The 17,707-nt window shown below is 38.2% G+C and overlaps 1 protein-coding gene across 1 annotated transcript; it reads right to left on the bottom strand.

The window, feature by feature from the left end:
* Positions 1 to 1,095: 1,095 nt before the first annotated feature.
* commd1 (copper metabolism (Murr1) domain containing 1) lies at positions 1,096 to 15,860 on the bottom strand. Its single transcript, XM_044341898.1, has 3 exons — positions 15,658 to 15,860; positions 12,363 to 12,650; positions 1,096 to 1,908 (listed from the first exon to the last, which is right to left on the bottom strand). Exons 1-3 carry the CDS (start codon positions 15,829 to 15,831, stop codon positions 1,801 to 1,803), a joined length of 570 nt encoding a protein of 189 aa, XP_044197833.1. The 5' UTR covers positions 15,832 to 15,860; the 3' UTR covers positions 1,096 to 1,800.
* Positions 15,861 to 17,707: the final 1,847 nt, after the last annotated feature.

Here is a 17,707-nt window from a genome sequence, read left to right as displayed (position 1 = left end):
TTCACTTGCATGTTAAAGGATGTGTCTGGTGATATTCTATATTTTTCTTATTGCAGACCCAACCAACAATGAATTCATTGTACTAACAACTGTTGTGTGTGTGTGTGTGTATCCAAAGCCTGATATATCTTACTCCTCTGTACCGTAGACCTCCGTTGTTGCCCAAAAATCATTAAAATCATGTAAATAAGCTACACCGCTGCACTGGGTGACATGTTCCTTCGTCCCTGAAGACGGTGGATGTCGTTGCTTGTTTAGAAACGTCTCCAAAGAGTAAAAACAGCGGTAAGATAGTAACTCTCAGGAGAGACGTTCCTAGTTCAGCAGACGCTACTGCGTAATAGGAACTATGCTGTTCTGTGTACAGAGCTTCACTAGCATGTTGTGCTACGTAAAGCAACCTCTCTGCATTGTAAATTTCTCAAAGAACGTCAGTACAAAGTCAGGAGGTTGTGACATGTAGCGCAACAAGCTAGAAAAGCTATAAACAGAATCACATATTTTTACTCTTTGGAGCAGTTTCTAAACAAACTAACATGACCAAACTCTTCATGATGAAGGAACATCTCACCCAGTGCAGCGGTGTGACTCACTGACGTGTTTTTGGACAACAACGGAGGTCTATAGTACAGAGGAATAAGATTTATCAGGCTTTAGATACACACATAGTACTTGCTAGTAGATTAGTTCCATGAGATTTCTTGACAATAAGAAAAATATAGAAAATTGCCAAACAAATCCTTTAACAATTACTGGATGTAACATTTAGCATGTTAGCATGCTAATGTAAACACCTGATGCTTATGCTAGCGTTTATGGCTGCTAAAATGGACCTGATGTGAAGCATGCAACAGGTATTAAGGTCCATTCAGATTGAACAAGCGAAATTTCACCTCTCATCAACTGTACCAGTGTTTCTTTTTTTTAAAGTCAGTTGGAACATTTTCAACCTGTGTGGACTGATTGTGTCTTTGACTCAATTTACAACTTTTTGCATCTTTGCATCGACTTTATGTGCAATCGCTCAACATCAAACGTCCACTTCATGTTCAGTCTAAACACACCTGTAGAGTCAAAGTCAAACCACGCTGGTCATAACATTCACATTACACTGCAGTGTTTATTTGAGGATTTATTTCTGCTTTGCATCATTCAAAAATCCCAAAATTCAAACTGGTGGTTTAAACGGTGGCGCTGACAGCTCAATGCTACGACAGTAAACACAAAAAGACAAAAGGAAATGATTAAAACATCATCAACTTGACAAAACATGCACAGAATTCAGAAAAAAAAGAGAATGAATACACAATATTTGCTGCACATTGTAGTGCGTTGAACTTTCATGGCCACCTTCGGTTTAGTATTTTTTTTTTTTTAATCTCTTTTGGTCAGAGAGGAACCTTCATCCTATCAGAGGTTGCCCTCAAATGGAGAACATGATGTAGAAACACAGCAGTAAATCAGTGCTGCATTTTGAATTATAACAGATCAAGAAAGCAATAAAAGCTCTTTAACAAGTCAGACCCTTCAGAGTCACACGTGGACAGCTCTTGTGGAAAAAAATGCCAGGTTGTATCTTTGAATGCACGCGAATGTTGATCAGATAACATGTTGATCAGATAACATGTCCTTTCTGAGTGTGCAGGCAGGTGCAGAAGCCATGTTGGATCCAGTCTGGTTATTTACAGGTCTGAACAAGTCCCGTTTCTGTGTGAGGCTATTGAACTGTTGATGAAACACAGATAGTCGGAGTCACACCTCACTGTCTCTCTGCTGTCTTGAGATAAACTCTCACAGTTTTTAGGTGCGGTGAACTATTCTGTCGATGCTCTCCTGGATGTCAGACATCTTCTTCAGCACCTGGTTGACTTTGGCCTCGTCAAACTCCAGACACAAAAACTCCGAGTCCTAGTAGAAAAGAAGAAGAAGAAGAAGAAAAAGATCTATTATACAACACGTAGTTCCGACAAAGCAATCTGATTGGTCAATTAGACATTTAGAACGTGCTCAAATCAACATGACAGCACACCTAGCCGTGCTTAAATGAAAAAAGCCTCATTACTAAATATATCACTCCGCCATTCATTAGAACTACAGACCGTGACGTCGCGCTGACAACAGTCACTTCCGGGTAGACGACTGGTGGTTGATTTGAATTGCGGAGATATGTGAACCTGGCAAACTTATTTTTTTCTGTTTTGAGTTGTCTTTCTTTATATTTGTGAAACTGGGTTGAACTGAACTGATTAGGGGTTGTGGGGAAAACAAAACGGACCCTTTACCTGGTGGATTGAACTCTGAGACCGGGACTGGGACGAGTTACAAACCCGAACCCTTCTCCACTTTTATCGTTACCTGGCTCCCCCATACACAACAAAACTTAGCCATTTTTCCTCCAGTTGAGAATTTATCTCAGCTTCCACTCCGGTATCCACCATCTGCTGTGGCGGTGCTACGGCGCTACTAGCTTAAAAATGTCTGTGAAATTTGCGGACGTAGCAGCTAAATCTGTTCATGGAAAAAATATTTTTTTCAGCGGATATCTTAGTTATAACGAGACTGAGCTAGCAAAGCAGTTTTGTGTTTATACGTGAGGTATTTATTCAGTTTGGGAAATGCCGCGATCTCCAGAAAGCATTAGCTGACTCAGCAGGGACTAGAAATCGTCTCTGTTGCTAGGTCGTTACTAAGGGTAAGTCTACTTGCTGGAGTAGTAAACTAGGTTTTATTACATAGGAGTCTACTGACGTGAGTGATTGTTTTCCAGGTATTAGTCGTACCCCATGTATTTCCATAGAAACGGAGATAACACAAGCAAGAAGTTTTTTTTTTAAATTTCTAGAGCGAACTGCCTCACAAGATGAATACATTTTGTTTATATATTTTATTTGGCTGGTAAATATTGTATAATCGCAATATTGCTTAATTATAGCACGTTTGCAGCGGTGGAAAGTTTACTGACGTACTGTTTTTCCATACTTCAACTCCACTACATTTCAGAGGGAAATATTGTACTTTCTACTCTACACACAATGAATATAACAAGCTTTTAAAATAATAAATACAACCCATTGTTAAAGATGAAACCAGTGGTTTCCAACCTTTTTGTCTTTTGACGTCTTACAAAAAGCAGTGTGTAGTCGGGGTCACATTTCACATGTCTATGAGTTGTTAACAGCTCCACCAAATAGTGATTTTTCCCTCCAAACTTCTCACATGTGACCAAATCCGTACTTTTATTGGTCAGAAATACACATTAGCCGAAGGTTCAATCATCAATAAATTTGATGCACAGATGTATTATAGACGTGCTACTAGACTCAAAGATGGCACCAATTCAAGCCAAAAAAGTTTCCTCTTATCTTGATTGCTTCCTTATTGTGCAGCCAACTGTACATGTGCATTATGAGCCAGGTTTAAATCCAAATATAGTGCAAATTTTAACTTTCCAGAAAATCAGCAAAAGAAAATGCTAATTAAATTAGTGTTTCCATCCACTGCTGTTATATGAATATCAAGATGTCTTGTCAACTGTCACTTTTATTCAATCCAGCTGTATAACAGTTTTGGACACGTGCAACTGCAACTCAAAGTGGATTCTTAAACTTCAGCTCTATTTTCTTCTGACTTTGGCTGTAACTACATTAATTGTATATAAGTGTTGTCTAGTAAACAGCCGTACTGTAGCTGAACACATCCAGCGTAGGCTGACAGAAGTTGCTACTTGCAGCTGGTGTAGACAAGATGTTACAGCCATGTCTACTGGGAAAATGGAGAATTAAAATGGCCAAACTAATTTTTTTTTATTAATAAGAAGCCTTTCATTTAAAAAAACACACATTTGAGCAGGGCAGATTAATGCATCACCTGCACTGCTGATGAGTCTACCTGATATTTGAGCTCTTTCACAGACCTGCACTTTGTTCATTACATGCTACTTAAAAAATGAATGAGGTCTACTTCAGAGGGTTTCCCTTTGTTCTCCAGAAAGGACATCACACCGTGATGATCCCTCTCCTGGTTTCCATGGATACCGCTAGTCTCTCTGTCTATCGTCTATTGTTCAGTTAGAGTGGTGTCACTTACCACTCGAAGAGGAGACATCTTGGTTTTGTTTTTCTTTCATTTTACAATTTGTGTGACTTAGTGAACAGTAGGTTCAAGTTTAAGATCAGCAGTGGTACAAATAGCAGATTTAAAACAAACACAGACGAGGTTAAAGCATTAACACTCTTATAGAAGATGCTCCTGTGTCTCTGTTATGTGTTTGTTATTATAGTACATAATAGTTAGAGTACAGTCAAAGACATAGAGGTTGTTAAGTAGTTCTCAGTAATAAAGAAATGTAGAGATTTTCAGTGCTATTATCCATTTACATTTACTTCAACTTTATTGTCACATCTAGACAGTTTAAAGTAAAGAGGACACTATGACTTTTACACATCTTGTGGTTCTTACACTGTTCTCCACTGACACATGTGATTGACCATTATCATGACGTACGTTAGTGTGTTTCCATGCCAACATGCTAAATATAACATGCTAAAGATCAGCACGTTATCCAACAGTTAGCGTTTTCACATGCTAATTGTAGCAATCAGTGTTTACATGCTAATATTAGCATGTTTACATACTAATCGTTATCAGGTTAAAGGAAATCCATTCTGACAGCATTTTTTTAAAAATGTTTTTGGAGCGTTTGAGACCTTTGTCTGCCTTCAGATGTGTTTTTATTTCTCCAAATGTTATCAATACACTGTCTGAGGAAACACAAAGAGGGAATTTGATGGTAAAAAGACTGTAAATGTGTCAGATATCCACTTGATATGACTAACTCAGACTGCTGAAGCTGAATATAAGCTTCACAGAGACTTTTAAATGACTGTGTGGATTTTGGCCTCCATCACTTCCATCGAAAACACATTTGAAGGATCTTTTAATATCCAGTATGAACAGGAGGAAAACCTCTTTCACTGTTCATATGGACACCTGACTGCTGTTTTATGACACTTGAAAAATGGTGAACTTATCCTTTAACCTTATATCTTGATAAAGTTACCCTCCATATTAGGCTATTTTGAATTTTAAAGAATCTAAATGTTCATTTCTGTCTCTTTTGCTGACTGACAGGCACTGAAATGATCAATACTGCGTCTCTATTTTGCTTTGCTTTACTTTATTTTGGACTCTCTGTTCCCTCACAGGGCAACAACGACCAAGAAAATCAGCTGCACAAATATCTATTTTGAGGCTTGAGCTCTACACAAATGATCCATGCTGATTTACTGCGAGTGGATCCACCAGACTGCCTCTAACTTACAGTTAATTCAGAAGTAAATAAAAGACATCTTGGTCTTGATCTTCTTATTTGAGGATTTAGAAAACCAGGTTCCTCCACAGTGAAGAAGGAAATGTTAAACATTCACTTCCTCCACCTACTTCTGCAGCCTTCAGGCTCCTGTTGTCTATAATTAGATTTGAATTTGAATGAACTATTAATAGTGTGAATCCTGCAGTCGTTCAGTATTTTACAGCACAGTCAGAGCGAGCTGCTCTCGTCTGCTGACCTGCAGACAACACTGAAGACATCTATCGAATGATTTAGGCCCAAAACTGATCTTTGGTTTGTCTTCTGGTTTTAAGTACTGAGATGTTTAGGAGTATCAGTCCAATGCTGTGATTCCTACTAACAGTGTTTTTATTGTATATCAGCTTCACTCGTCGCTCACATCTAATGTGAATTTTCTGACTGGCAGCTGGATCCTCTTTAGTACATCAAGATAATTTCACCCTGAAACAAGATGAACAGGGACGGTGGGAAATTAAATCAGAAAAAAAACTCATGCTCAAACTGTAAATTAAAGCTTAATTTTAAAAAACAGAGAAAACTATATATATTTATATATTTAGTTTTTCCTTTTAATTTATTTTCTGGATAAATTTACCCTTCATATTTGGCTGAAACTGAATTTTCATTTCTTTTTCTGACAATTTTACACTTTAAACTAATATAGAGCTGCAATTATTAGTGAATTAATCGATTAGTCACCAACTATTAAATTAATTACCAACTATTTTGATAATTAATTAAACTTTTTAAGAAGAAAATTCTCTGATTCCAGCGTCTAAAATGTGAATATTTTCTGGTTTCTTTCATCGTCTATGACAGTAAACTGAATATCTTTTTATTTTATGGACCAAACAACTAATCGATTAATGAGGAAAATAACCAACAGATTAATCAATAATGAACTGCAGCTTTATGAGGCTCCAACTTCAAACAACAAACCTCAAACATCCCTTTCAGAAACACATTCATGTGTGAATATAAAATAAATAAAGTATTATTTGGTATGTAAACAGAAGTTTCCAATAATCACAATGTGGAGCAAACACATGTATGAGAGGTTAATTTATTTTAGATTAAATTCAGATTAACTGAGAAAATAAACCAACAGATGAATTGATAATGATAATAATCGTTAGTAGCAGCTGTTACAGCTCCGTCATAGATCTGATCAGTGTTCAGTGACGATGTTGAAGCCTTTAAGAGTTTCTAGTTCAGAAACTCTACACTCCCTTTAGATTAAGTCTCTCTCTCTGTTTGTGGGATCGTTGTGTGACACACCTTACCCACACAGATCAACGAGGGTCATGAAACATTTTATACTCAAGTTGAAACAGTTTTATGGATCAGACATGAATTATAGGTGGTTTTTCTGTTGCATCATGTGTATTTGTATTAAGGCACTCCCAGGTCATACACTGAGTCATCTTATTAGTAATCCTGCTTTGTTTATCTTGTAATAGCTCCTAGTTAAAGTCCTCCATTATTTTATTCATGTGAACTGGAGTAAAGTTTTCCTTCTACGGTGAAACTCTACAGAGCAGCTGAAGAAGAACTGGAGTAGATCTGCAGTGTCGATTGACGGGAAATTAATTGGTAATCCAGTAATAGTTTTAGTCATTTATTTTACAGCAGAAATTTGCTGGTTGCAGCTTCTCGAATGTGAGTTTTTCTGTGTCTGTAGATCAGTTCAAACTATAACAGGCATTCTCTAGACAAAGAGATTAATTGAGAAAATAAAAGTCAGATTGGTCGATAATGAAAATAATCTGTAGTTGCAGCTTTAAACTCGAGGCTTCACTCCTCATTAGACCATTGTGCACTCGAGAAAGAGAGAAACGGGCTCGAGGAATTATTGTTTTTTGAGCGCCGAAGCAGAAGATGGAGAAAGCAGCCGAGTGTCGAACAGGAAGGACTCTGCAGACAGGAAAACCTCCAGACCGCCTGCTGATGTGGGGCATCGCTGAGGAAACCTGAACCCTGACCTGTACTGGGCTTGAGCCTCGAGATGGAGGTCTGCTGGTGGTCAACATGCTTAAAATATCTACTCTATACACACACAATCACACACACAATCAGACAACAATAGATAATCCACTTGGGACGTCTGGGCTCAAAGCATTTTACAAACTGAACAATGTAAATGTAATTTTCCAGATTTTACCGGAACATTTGTCTCCATTGTAACCGTTAAAAAACAAAGAACATCGCAAAAGGTAAATAAATAATAATATATAATAAATAATAAATAAATTAAATCCATCTACATGATCCAGGTCTACAGTCTCTGAGTGCAGAACCAGTAAAAACATCAGTCATCAGTACCAGTGTCGGTGGATTTTAGATATTTTCTCCCAACAACAAATGTGAACAGAAGCCTAAAATCTAAAATGTGGTTAATTTATTATATCTCGCAAATCTAAAAACAGCAACTTCCCCGCTAAGATTTCTATACAGTTAACTAGTTTCTGTGTTTATTTTTGGTCTTTGGACTCAGAGACAAACGTTTGATTTATGTGAAATTAAGGTTTATATGGAAAGACAGCACATGACTCATAGTCAACACGGATATCTAGAAGAATATCAGATATATTAGATAAATAGTAGATGCATTTCATAACTTTAGTTCACACTTACTCAGATCAACTGACACCGAACTTAACAGGTTTTTCCACTTTTTTTGGCCAATTCAGCAGTTTTCACTGTTGGCAGGTGAGTGAAAAACGCTCCGAAGGCGGATAAATTCCACATAATTAAAAAAATGAAAATGGAGATAAATTCTTATTTTAGTAGTCATGATAATTAGGCCACAATTAAACGTTGAGACAAAATGTGTTTCTTTACGGACACGAGGAGACCTGAGTGACCTCCGTGCAGGATCTCAGTGGTTGCCGAGCAACACAACGTCAGTCATAAAGCCTACCTGTCGCTCAGTGTGTTGTCTGTTCAGTTTGTGCTCCTTTCTGGCTGCTGAGACTAAAATATCTGTTTATGCTGGTGGAAGCTGTTACGTATTTGTCCACAATTTGTAGGTTTAAACGCACAATATATAATTTCACCCGCAAGGCGTCTCTCAATCAACACAATAACAAAAGACGAAGTGTGATGACGGTGTGAAGTAGCAAGGGATCATGGGAGTTGTTGTCTTCGTTGTTAAATAACAAGCTTCACCGGAATAGGATTACTCCAGTGTTCATCAGTCTATTCTCCAGAACAAACGGACCCGGAGATTACAGGTAAAAACACTGAATAAAGCTGTTTCACCTAAAAAAAATCAGTGTTTCTCCGACGATGTACGGCGACCACCGGACGTCCGGTACGGGCTGTTAGCCGAGCTGCTGCTAACACTTGTTCGGTTTATTTCTCTGATAACTTTAGATCCAGACGTTCGGCCGGTTTCTCCCGGGAGCCGAATTATCCGCAGAGGTCTCCTCCTCTCCAAAAACAAACGTACACGCAGATTAAAATAGTTAAAATACTAAATAAAGCTGTTCCACCTAAAAAAAATCAGTGTTTCTCCGACGATGTTTGGTGACCACCGGACTTCCTGGAGGGGCTGTTAGCCGAGCTGCTGCTAACGTTTGCCCAGTTTATTTCTCTGATAACTTAAGATCCAGACGTCCAACGACTAAAATCCTTCTTCCAGCTAAAAGATATAGTTAAAAACAACCTAAATTTATCATGAAAATGTGGCTTAAAACTGGATAAAAGTCAATTTATAACAGTTTGTGTGGAACAACCACAACGCCGATGTATTATCTTGTATGTGTGTAAGTTACTCTTTGGTAGACGCCATTGTAGCGGACAAACACAGCGCCGCTGTATGCATCTTGTACGTGTTTACTCTTTGGTAGAGGAGGTATGACGCCATCGACAGGCGACCAAATGAAACCGTTACTTTGATTAAATTACAGATTTCTCTGGGTTTGAAACTTGTTGGAAACATTTGAGATAATGTAAGTACACAACTCAACAACATATATAACATAGGTCTAGTTGTTTTTAGACATTTTAATGTGGAATAATTACATATTATACCTTTAAGTAAGTCAAAGTAATGTTTGCAAAAAAATATAAAAACATTGTGTGAATCCTTAAAGTCCAGCAAACCTGGTCAATGTATTTTAATTCTTTTAAAAAATTTGCAAAGCAGATTTTTTGGAATATTTTAAATGCAAAGATCAGAATCTGTTAGTTTGATTTGTTTTTTATTTCCAGTCAATTCTTGATTCAGTGACATCAGATAAAAACTAATATTGCATAAAGCTCTTCACAGTTAATCACTTTTGTTTCCTTGAATGTTACAGGCTTCAGTGTCAACACATTTCATGGTTATAAAACTATGAACAAAGGGTTTTTTTCTTCAGCAAATGCAAAAAAAGACTAAAATAATTTTTATTTTTTAATCCTACATGTGTAAAACAGTTGAGCAGGAATAATAAAACACCTTCATGAAGACATGTTATAACCCACAGCAGGATCTCTGATGAAACATGAAGATCCTGTTGGCATTTTTCCCACCAAAAACCAGGAAATAAAGCCTCAGTATGATCAGCACTGATTCCTCAGGTAGTTTTTATCCTCTGGGACTGGCTCTCAAAACAGTTTTGAGCTCAGGACCCAGATTGAGTAAATTAAGCCCCCTCACGGGACCGTGGCCTATTAAAACCCACCAGTAATCCGTCACATTCAGATCCAGGCCTGTTTGCTGCCATATTGGAATCCACCCAAACCCCCAATTCACGCCCACAGAGTTTTCTGGTATTTAGAGGGTATAATAATACATGTTTGTTCAAGAACGTTCCCCTCGTTCCACCCAACAGATTCTACAGTGTGTCTTACCTGACGGACGTCCTTTCAAATCAGAAACGGCAACATGAAATACTGAGTTTATATTACTAAGATTCACTAAAGAATACTATAAAAACTGAAACAATTACTTCAAGCACACATCTGACACTTTGAATTAGACCTAAAATTAACTTAACTGCATCAGAGCAGTCTGTTTACAACACTATTTTGACAATCTAATAATCATTTTTGTCATTTATTAAGCAGAAATGCCTCAAATTTGCTGGTTTCAACTTGTCCAAAGTGAAGATTTTATGATTTTATTTGTCTCTTGTGATGATAAACTGAATATTTTGAGGTTTTGAGTTGATTCTGGGAATTTATTACAAGCACTATTCACTATTTTTTTTTTTTTTTTTACATTTTACAGACCAAACAACTAACTAACTCATAATGAAAATAATCGTTAGTTGCAGCTGTAGTAAACTGATACATGATAGCAGGAGACGCATTAGCATCCACAACGCAGTTAGTTTTAAAGTTAAGTGTTAATATTTGATTTTTATTGTTTTATTTTATGTCCACATGTAAATATTTGACACAAATAATGACACAACTTCATGTTGTAATGTGTCCAATTTCCATATTATAAAGTGCAATACACACTATAAAGCTAATGATTTATTTATTTATTTATTTATTATTTATTTACGAGCTGTGAAACCGCCGTCCTTAATTTTTTATGTTTTTCTGTTGCATTGTTGGACTACAGTCTCAATCACAAACACTCAAAACAGAAGCAACATTAGTTATCATGTTGTCATTTTAATAAATTGAATGTTGTTTTGTCTTTGTTAACCTTCTATACAGTGTGTGTATTTTAGAATTTAAATGTACCTTAGTTCATTAGTCTTTATATTAAAAAACTAATCTGTGATCTGTGTGTAGTTGGATGTGTGTTATTATTATGTTGTCATTAGACAGGACAGCAGTCAGGTGTGACTGCAACACTCCAGTCTCCAGCTGGAATCAAACTGGGAACATGCAGCTATGAAGACGCCACATATGTTTTATGTTTAATCCCAGTTAAAGCTATAATATGTAATTATTCCACATTAAAATGTCTAAAAACAACTAGACCTATGTTATATATGTTGTTGAGTTGTGTACTTACATTATCCCAAATGTTTCCAATAATTTTCAAACCCAGAGAAATCTGTCATTTAATCAAAGTAACGGTTTCATTTGGTCGCCTGTCGATGGCGTCATACCTCCTCTACCAAAGAGTAAACACGTACAAGATGCATACAGCGGCGCTGTGTTTGTCCGCTACAATGGCGTCTACCAAAGAGTAACTTACACACATACAAGATAATACATCGGCGTTGTGCTTGTTCCACACAAACTGTTATAAACGGACTTTTATTCAGTTTTAAGCCACATTTTCATGATAAATTTAGGTGGTTTTTAACCATATCTTTTCGCAGAAGAAGGATTTTAGTCATTGTACGTCTGGATCTTAAGTTATCAGAGAAATAAACTGGGCAAACGTTAGCAGCAGCTCGGCTAACAGCCCCTCCAGGAAGTCCGGTGGTCACCAAACATCGTCGGAGAAATATTGATTTTTTTAAACAGCTTTAATTAGTATTTTAACGATTTTAATCTGCGTGTTTGTTTTTGGAGAGGAGGAGACCTCTGCGGGTAATTCGGCTCCCGGGAGAAACCGGCCGAACGTCTGGATCTAAAGTTATAAGAGAAATAAACCGAACCAGTGTTAGCAGCAGCTCGGCTAACAGCCCGTACCGGACGTCCGGTGGTCGCCGTACATCGTCGGAGAAACACTGACTTTTTTAGGTGAAACAGCTTTATTCAGTGTTTTTACCTGTAATCTCCGTGTCCGTTTGTTCTGGAGAGGAGGAGACCTGAATGATGAACACTGGAGTAATCCTATCCCGGTGACGCTGGTTATTTAACAACGAAGACAACAACTCCCATGATCCCTTGCTACTTCACACCGTCATCCCACGCCGTCTTTTGCTATTGTGTTGATTGAGACCCCTAGCGGCTGAAATTATATATTGTGCGTTTAAAAGATCAATTTCAGGAAATAAAAACAGGTGTGGAACTGTTATTGTTCTTTCGAGTGAGGCATTGATGCTGCAGTAGAAGACTGACGTAGTTCTGGTCTGTTTCCAGTGCGAATAAGTGAAACTGAAGGTCTCACCTGTCCGGTCCTGCCCAGCTCCAGCTCCATCAGAGCGACGGGGCCGCTGTGAGCTGCGTCCCCCCGGCTGGCGGCGGTCTGGAGGTCCACCCTCCAGGAGAGGCCCCTGAGGCCGGGCTCCCAGCGGCTTTGAGCCAGCAAGCTCTCCCTCACCCGGACCCGCTGGCTCTTCCAGAAGCGGGAGAGAGCGGCGGCCTGTTCTGCCGTCACGCCACCGCCCTGCTTCTTGGTCTGAGCCGTGAGGAAGGCCTCCAGCTGAGCGTGGTCCATGTCTGCCGTGGCGATGGACTGCGAGACGGAGGAAGAGAACAGCGGGAGGATAAATACAGCATCCTGCTAACAGGATTTATTATTAAAGATAAAAATGTAGATATAAAACCAGTCAGAGCTGCCACCAACATGTTTTAATACATATTTATTGATGAACTGATCAATGAAACATGAAATATAGGAAGTCTTGGATCTATAGCAACCAGTTTAACCAAATTCCATAATTAACTGTTAACATCACTGTTATTACTATTTTGTTAGTGTGTTGTGCTGCTCTGTAAACTCCACAAATATATAAAATATAATAAACAATAAATAAAAAAATGATCTGACACTCGGTCTCTGTCATCAGTTCACCTGTTTCTGTCATGTGACCATCAGCTGATTGGTTCTCGTTCTCAACGACTGCGACTAACAATCATTTTCATTATCAATTAATTTTTCCAGAATATTTTTTTTTTAATCGATCAGTTTATTAGTTAGTTGTATAAAATGCCCGAAGTGACGTCTTCAAATGTCTCGTTTTGTCCGACCAACAGTACAAAACTCTAAAATATTCAGTTTAAGATCACAGAAGACAAAGAAAACCATAAAATCCTCACATCTGATGAGCTGGAACCAGATAATTTGGGGCATATTTACCCCCAAAATTGACCAAAACAATTATTAAATCGTCAAAACAGTTGCAGATTAATGGCAAAAAGGGCTGTTTTAACTGAACTATTAAACTATTTTAAAGCTGCAACAATTAGTCCATTGATAAGAGAATTAATCACAAACTATTTAGATAATCAGTCAATTCTGGTTCCAGCTTCTCAAATGTGAATATTTGCTGCTTTTCTTTGTTCTTTATGAGAGTAAATTTAATATCTTCAGGTTTTGGACTGTTGGTCGGACAAAACAAGAGATAAAAATCCATGAAAACATTTTACTGGTTTATTAGAATCTGTTCATTTTGAACTTTGTCTTTTATTGTTTGTAATTTCTTTTATTATTTAACTGTTCATTATCTTTTATTATTGTCTTACATGTATCCTGTGTGTTTGTTGATCACCTGTAAAGCACTTTGAACTGTATTCGACTTGTATGAAAAGTTCTGTATAAATTAAGTTTGATTGATCGATTGATCTCCCTGAACTATAGGAAATTAACAAGTTTAAGTAATTGATAGACTAAATTGAATTTAATATTATTCAAACAAGAACTGTGGTTCAAGATCATAATAAAGGAAAGAATAACATCTTTAAAAAAGCAAAGTTAGAAAGATCTTAGGACTGAATTCTAATTTAATTTAATTTTTATTTTATAGGGACGATGCGACAACACAGAGCATGAAACTGATGTGCTGCACAGAGACTCAGTAATAAAACTAGACAGTAACGGACCTACACACCTGCTGACCTTTGAACTCATATATTGTGGTTCTTTTAGTGCTCAATGTGCAATATAACTGGATATTGTTTATGTTCTTGTCTATAGTGTGTGGCAGCTTACTTGACCTGTTTATGTTGCTTGTGTTATATTTATTTAGGGAAAAAAAAGAGAAGTGAATCTTATTCTGTTGTTGAGGTTATTGCAGGTCACTGTTCACCTGAACTGTGAGGTGAGAACTGAGACATATGTTGGTGCTGCCACCTGCTGACAACAGCTGAGACACACAGGAATATACTAATGAATGAAAACATAACAGTTTGACTAAAGGACGGAGTCACAGGTTTTCAAGTGTGTCTTAAAACAACAGTCAGGAGCCCAAATGAATATTAAACCTGTTTTTCTTGCTGTAATCATACCTCCTGTTCATACTGACCATTAGAAGATCCCTTCATAATGACCTTACAATGGAAATCCACAGTCCTCCTTCTCTGCAAAAATGTATTTAAAAGTTTATCTGAAGCTAATATGAAGCTTCAGCGTCCAAATGAGTCAAATCAAGTAGATATCTTTCAACGTTACAGTCTTTTTAGTGCCAAAGTTCCTCTTTTTGTTACTATACTTCCACCGTAGCTCAACAGGGAAACACTGTCCGAGGAAACACAAAGAGGGAATTTGATGCTAAAAAGACTGTAAATGTGTCAGATATCCACTTGATCTGACTAACTCAGACTGCTGAAGCTGAATATAAGCTTCACATCTACTTTTGAATGCATTTTGGCCTCCATCACTTCCATTGAAAGCACGTTTGAAGGATCTTTTAATATCCAGTATGAACAGGAGGAATGATTACAGCAAGGAAAAGCTCTTTCACTGTTCATATGGACACCTGACTGTTGTTTTAAGACAGACTTGTAAAATTGTGAACCCGTCCTTTAACTGCAGATGATTAGATTAGCTGATTATGGCCTTTCCTCTGGCACCACCCTCAGGCCAAACTTTACATTTTTGCCCCACTAGTGTTCAGAGTCAGAAAAATGCAGGTTTCCAAGTGACGTAGTGAGATGCGCACACATGCAGGGGTGTAGAGAACAAACCTACCAGTATAACAATTACAAAATACTGCTTTCAACTCCCATTTAACTAAAAGTACTTACAGCTTAATTTACTTAAAGGTGTGTGGACACACTGTGGATTTTAGCCTCCATCAATTACACTGCAAACACATTTAAAGGGGATCTTTTAATAGCCAGTACGAACAGGAAAACCTCTTTCACTGTTCATATGGACACCTGACTGCTGGTTTAAGACACCTGGATAACTGTGAACCGACACTAACATTTAGAACAGTCCAATCAGAATTGATCTAATTATTATTAGCTGATATTTACCTGAAATCCTTTACAAAGCAGAATCTGCCCCTAATTATAAAACTCTCTCACATACTGCTGATTAAGCTTGACTTTTGTCAGCATCTTATATTTCACTGTTTCTTTATTTTACAGCCGTAATTACTGTAAAAGACACTTTGGCTACATCTGCTGCGACCATATATTCACTGCTGGCATTTATAATGTCAGTAATCAGAATGAAATGATTGCTTTTTATATATAAATGATGTGGTCTGTCGTTACTTCCAGGTGTCGTGTTTTACCTTTAAGAGACCTTTCATCTTCTCGTGCAGAGCCTTGAACTCCTCGTGCGACAGTTCGGGATATAACTCATGTTTCAGCAGCTCCTCTGTGATTTCTGTGTTGTTGTAATAAACTTTCTGAGCTATTCCATTCAACAGACCGCTCAGGGACTTCGCTGCCTCCACATCCGCCATGTTTTCTTTTTTTCCTCATCACGGGGTCACGTGAAGCAGGATGGATCGTGTCACGTGAAGCGCTGCGCCACACGGCATTGTGGGAGTTGTAGTTTTACCGCGCCAGAAAGTTTTGTATAGCTAATGTGGACATTATCATATCACCAGTGGTGGAAAGTAACTAATTACATTTACTACTGTACTTAAAGTACAATTTTGAGATACTTGTACTTACTTTGAGTATTTCCATGTGATGCTACTTTATACTTTCACTCTACTACATTTCAGAGGGAAGTATTGCACTTTCTACTCCACTACATTTATTATTATGCCGTTGCAGAGGACAACAATGCAGGAGCTGCTCCAATAATAATGAAGTTGCATGGTATTATTTTTTAGATGATCTGTCACCTGGTCCCAGCCACAGTTTACCATCCACTTCATTCATACAGTGAAGGGGAAGTGATTCCTCCTCAGAAAGTGGTCTGGGTGACCGAGCAGACAAAGCAACAGTATTGGTGGTGAAGGGGGCAGTGGGACAGATGTGGACAGTGGCAGTGGAGTGGGGGCAAAAAAAAGGCAAAAAAAGGGGAAAAGTAATAGTAAAGATGCAGGTGTTTCCTCCTCAGAGAGCAGCCTTGAGTTCAGCAAGACAAATGTTGATGGTAATACAGGTGGAGGTCATGGTGGTAGGGGAGGAGGCAAAGCCAAAAAGAGTGGGTGGATGCAGAGTAGGGAGAAAGTAGGGCGACATGCAGAAGAGTATGCAGGCACAGGGTAAGAAGAAAACAGAGCAAAGGGACAACACAATGGAGTGAGGATGTACAGTGGAGGATGGAAAAGCAGAGTGGGAGAATGAGGAAGAGTAAAGCAACCACAGGGAGGTGGAGAAATGTGGGGAATTAATCAGCTGCGGGGGGGGGGGGGGGGGGGCAACAGAAGAGTTAACAGCAGCAGACGAGTTCTGATTATTGGTTTTCAAAAATTAAATCTACCCATTACATGCATATATGTGGGAAAAAAATGGATCAGAATGCAACATGATGAATTTAAATGGCCATAATCAGCTGCCATGAGTCTGACTCTGGCTCAATGCCCTAATATACTAACATTGAGGTATTCTCCAAAAATCATGGCCATCAGAGAGTCAGTTAATACCAGCCTACCGTTGATGTTAGCATATTTGTTTGACAACTGGTGGATTTGCAACAAAAGTACATCTGTTGATTGATTAGGTTGAGAAAAACTTTGTTGGTAGCGGCCTTAAAGGATAGGTTCACAACAGTGTGTCCACACAGTCATTTAAAAGTAGATGTGAAGCTTATATTCAGCTTCAGCAGTCTGAGTTAGTCATATCAAGTGGATATCTGACACATTTACAGTCTTTTTAGAATCAAATTCCCTCTTTGTGTTTCCTCAGACAGTGTTTCCCTGTTGAGCTGCAGGTGGAAGTATAGTAACAAAAAGAGGGACTTTGGCACTAAAAAGACTGTAACGTTGAAAGATATCTACTTGATTTGACTCATTTGGACGCTGAAGCTTCATATTAGCTTCAGATCAACTTTTAAATACATTTTTGCAGAGAAGGAGGACTGTGGATTTACATTATAAGTGCATTATGAAGGGATCTTCTAATGGTTACAGTATGGTTACAGTATAGTGGGGGGAGTAGAGGAGGGAGGGGCTGAGTTGCTTGGTCAGAGGTTTCTGGCTGGGCCTAACTGTGGCAGCCCCCAGACCCTGAGGAGGGGTCTGCCAACTGTAGGACTCAGCCTATTTCAGTGTGTGGCAGAGGGTGAGAGGACCCCCAGACCCTGAGGAGGGAGTCCCCCTCACCACAGGGCACACAGCTTCATTAATGTTGTTTATTAATCTTTTAAAATGTGTTTAATATAAT

Source organism: Thunnus albacares, chromosome 3 (genome assembly GCF_914725855.1).
Source record: "Thunnus albacares chromosome 3, fThuAlb1.1, whole genome shotgun sequence".
In the NCBI taxonomy this organism is placed as follows: domain Eukaryota; kingdom Metazoa; phylum Chordata; class Actinopteri; order Scombriformes; family Scombridae; genus Thunnus; species Thunnus albacares.
This window is presented reverse-complemented; position numbering and strand designations above follow the sequence as displayed.

Coding starts and splice junctions, on each gene's coding strand:
- commd1 (XM_044341898.1), bottom strand. CDS start 15,831: ATGGCGGATGTGGAGGCAGCGAAGTCCCTGAGCGGTCTGTTGAATGGA. Junction 12,651..15,657: donor AGATGAAAGGTCTCTTAAAG/GTAAAACACGAC, acceptor TCCGTCTCGCAG/TCCATCGCCACGGCAGACAT. Junction 1,909..12,362: donor AGCTGGGCAGGACCGGACAG/GTGAGACCTTCA, acceptor CTTTTCTACTAG/GACTCGGAGTTTTTGTGTCT.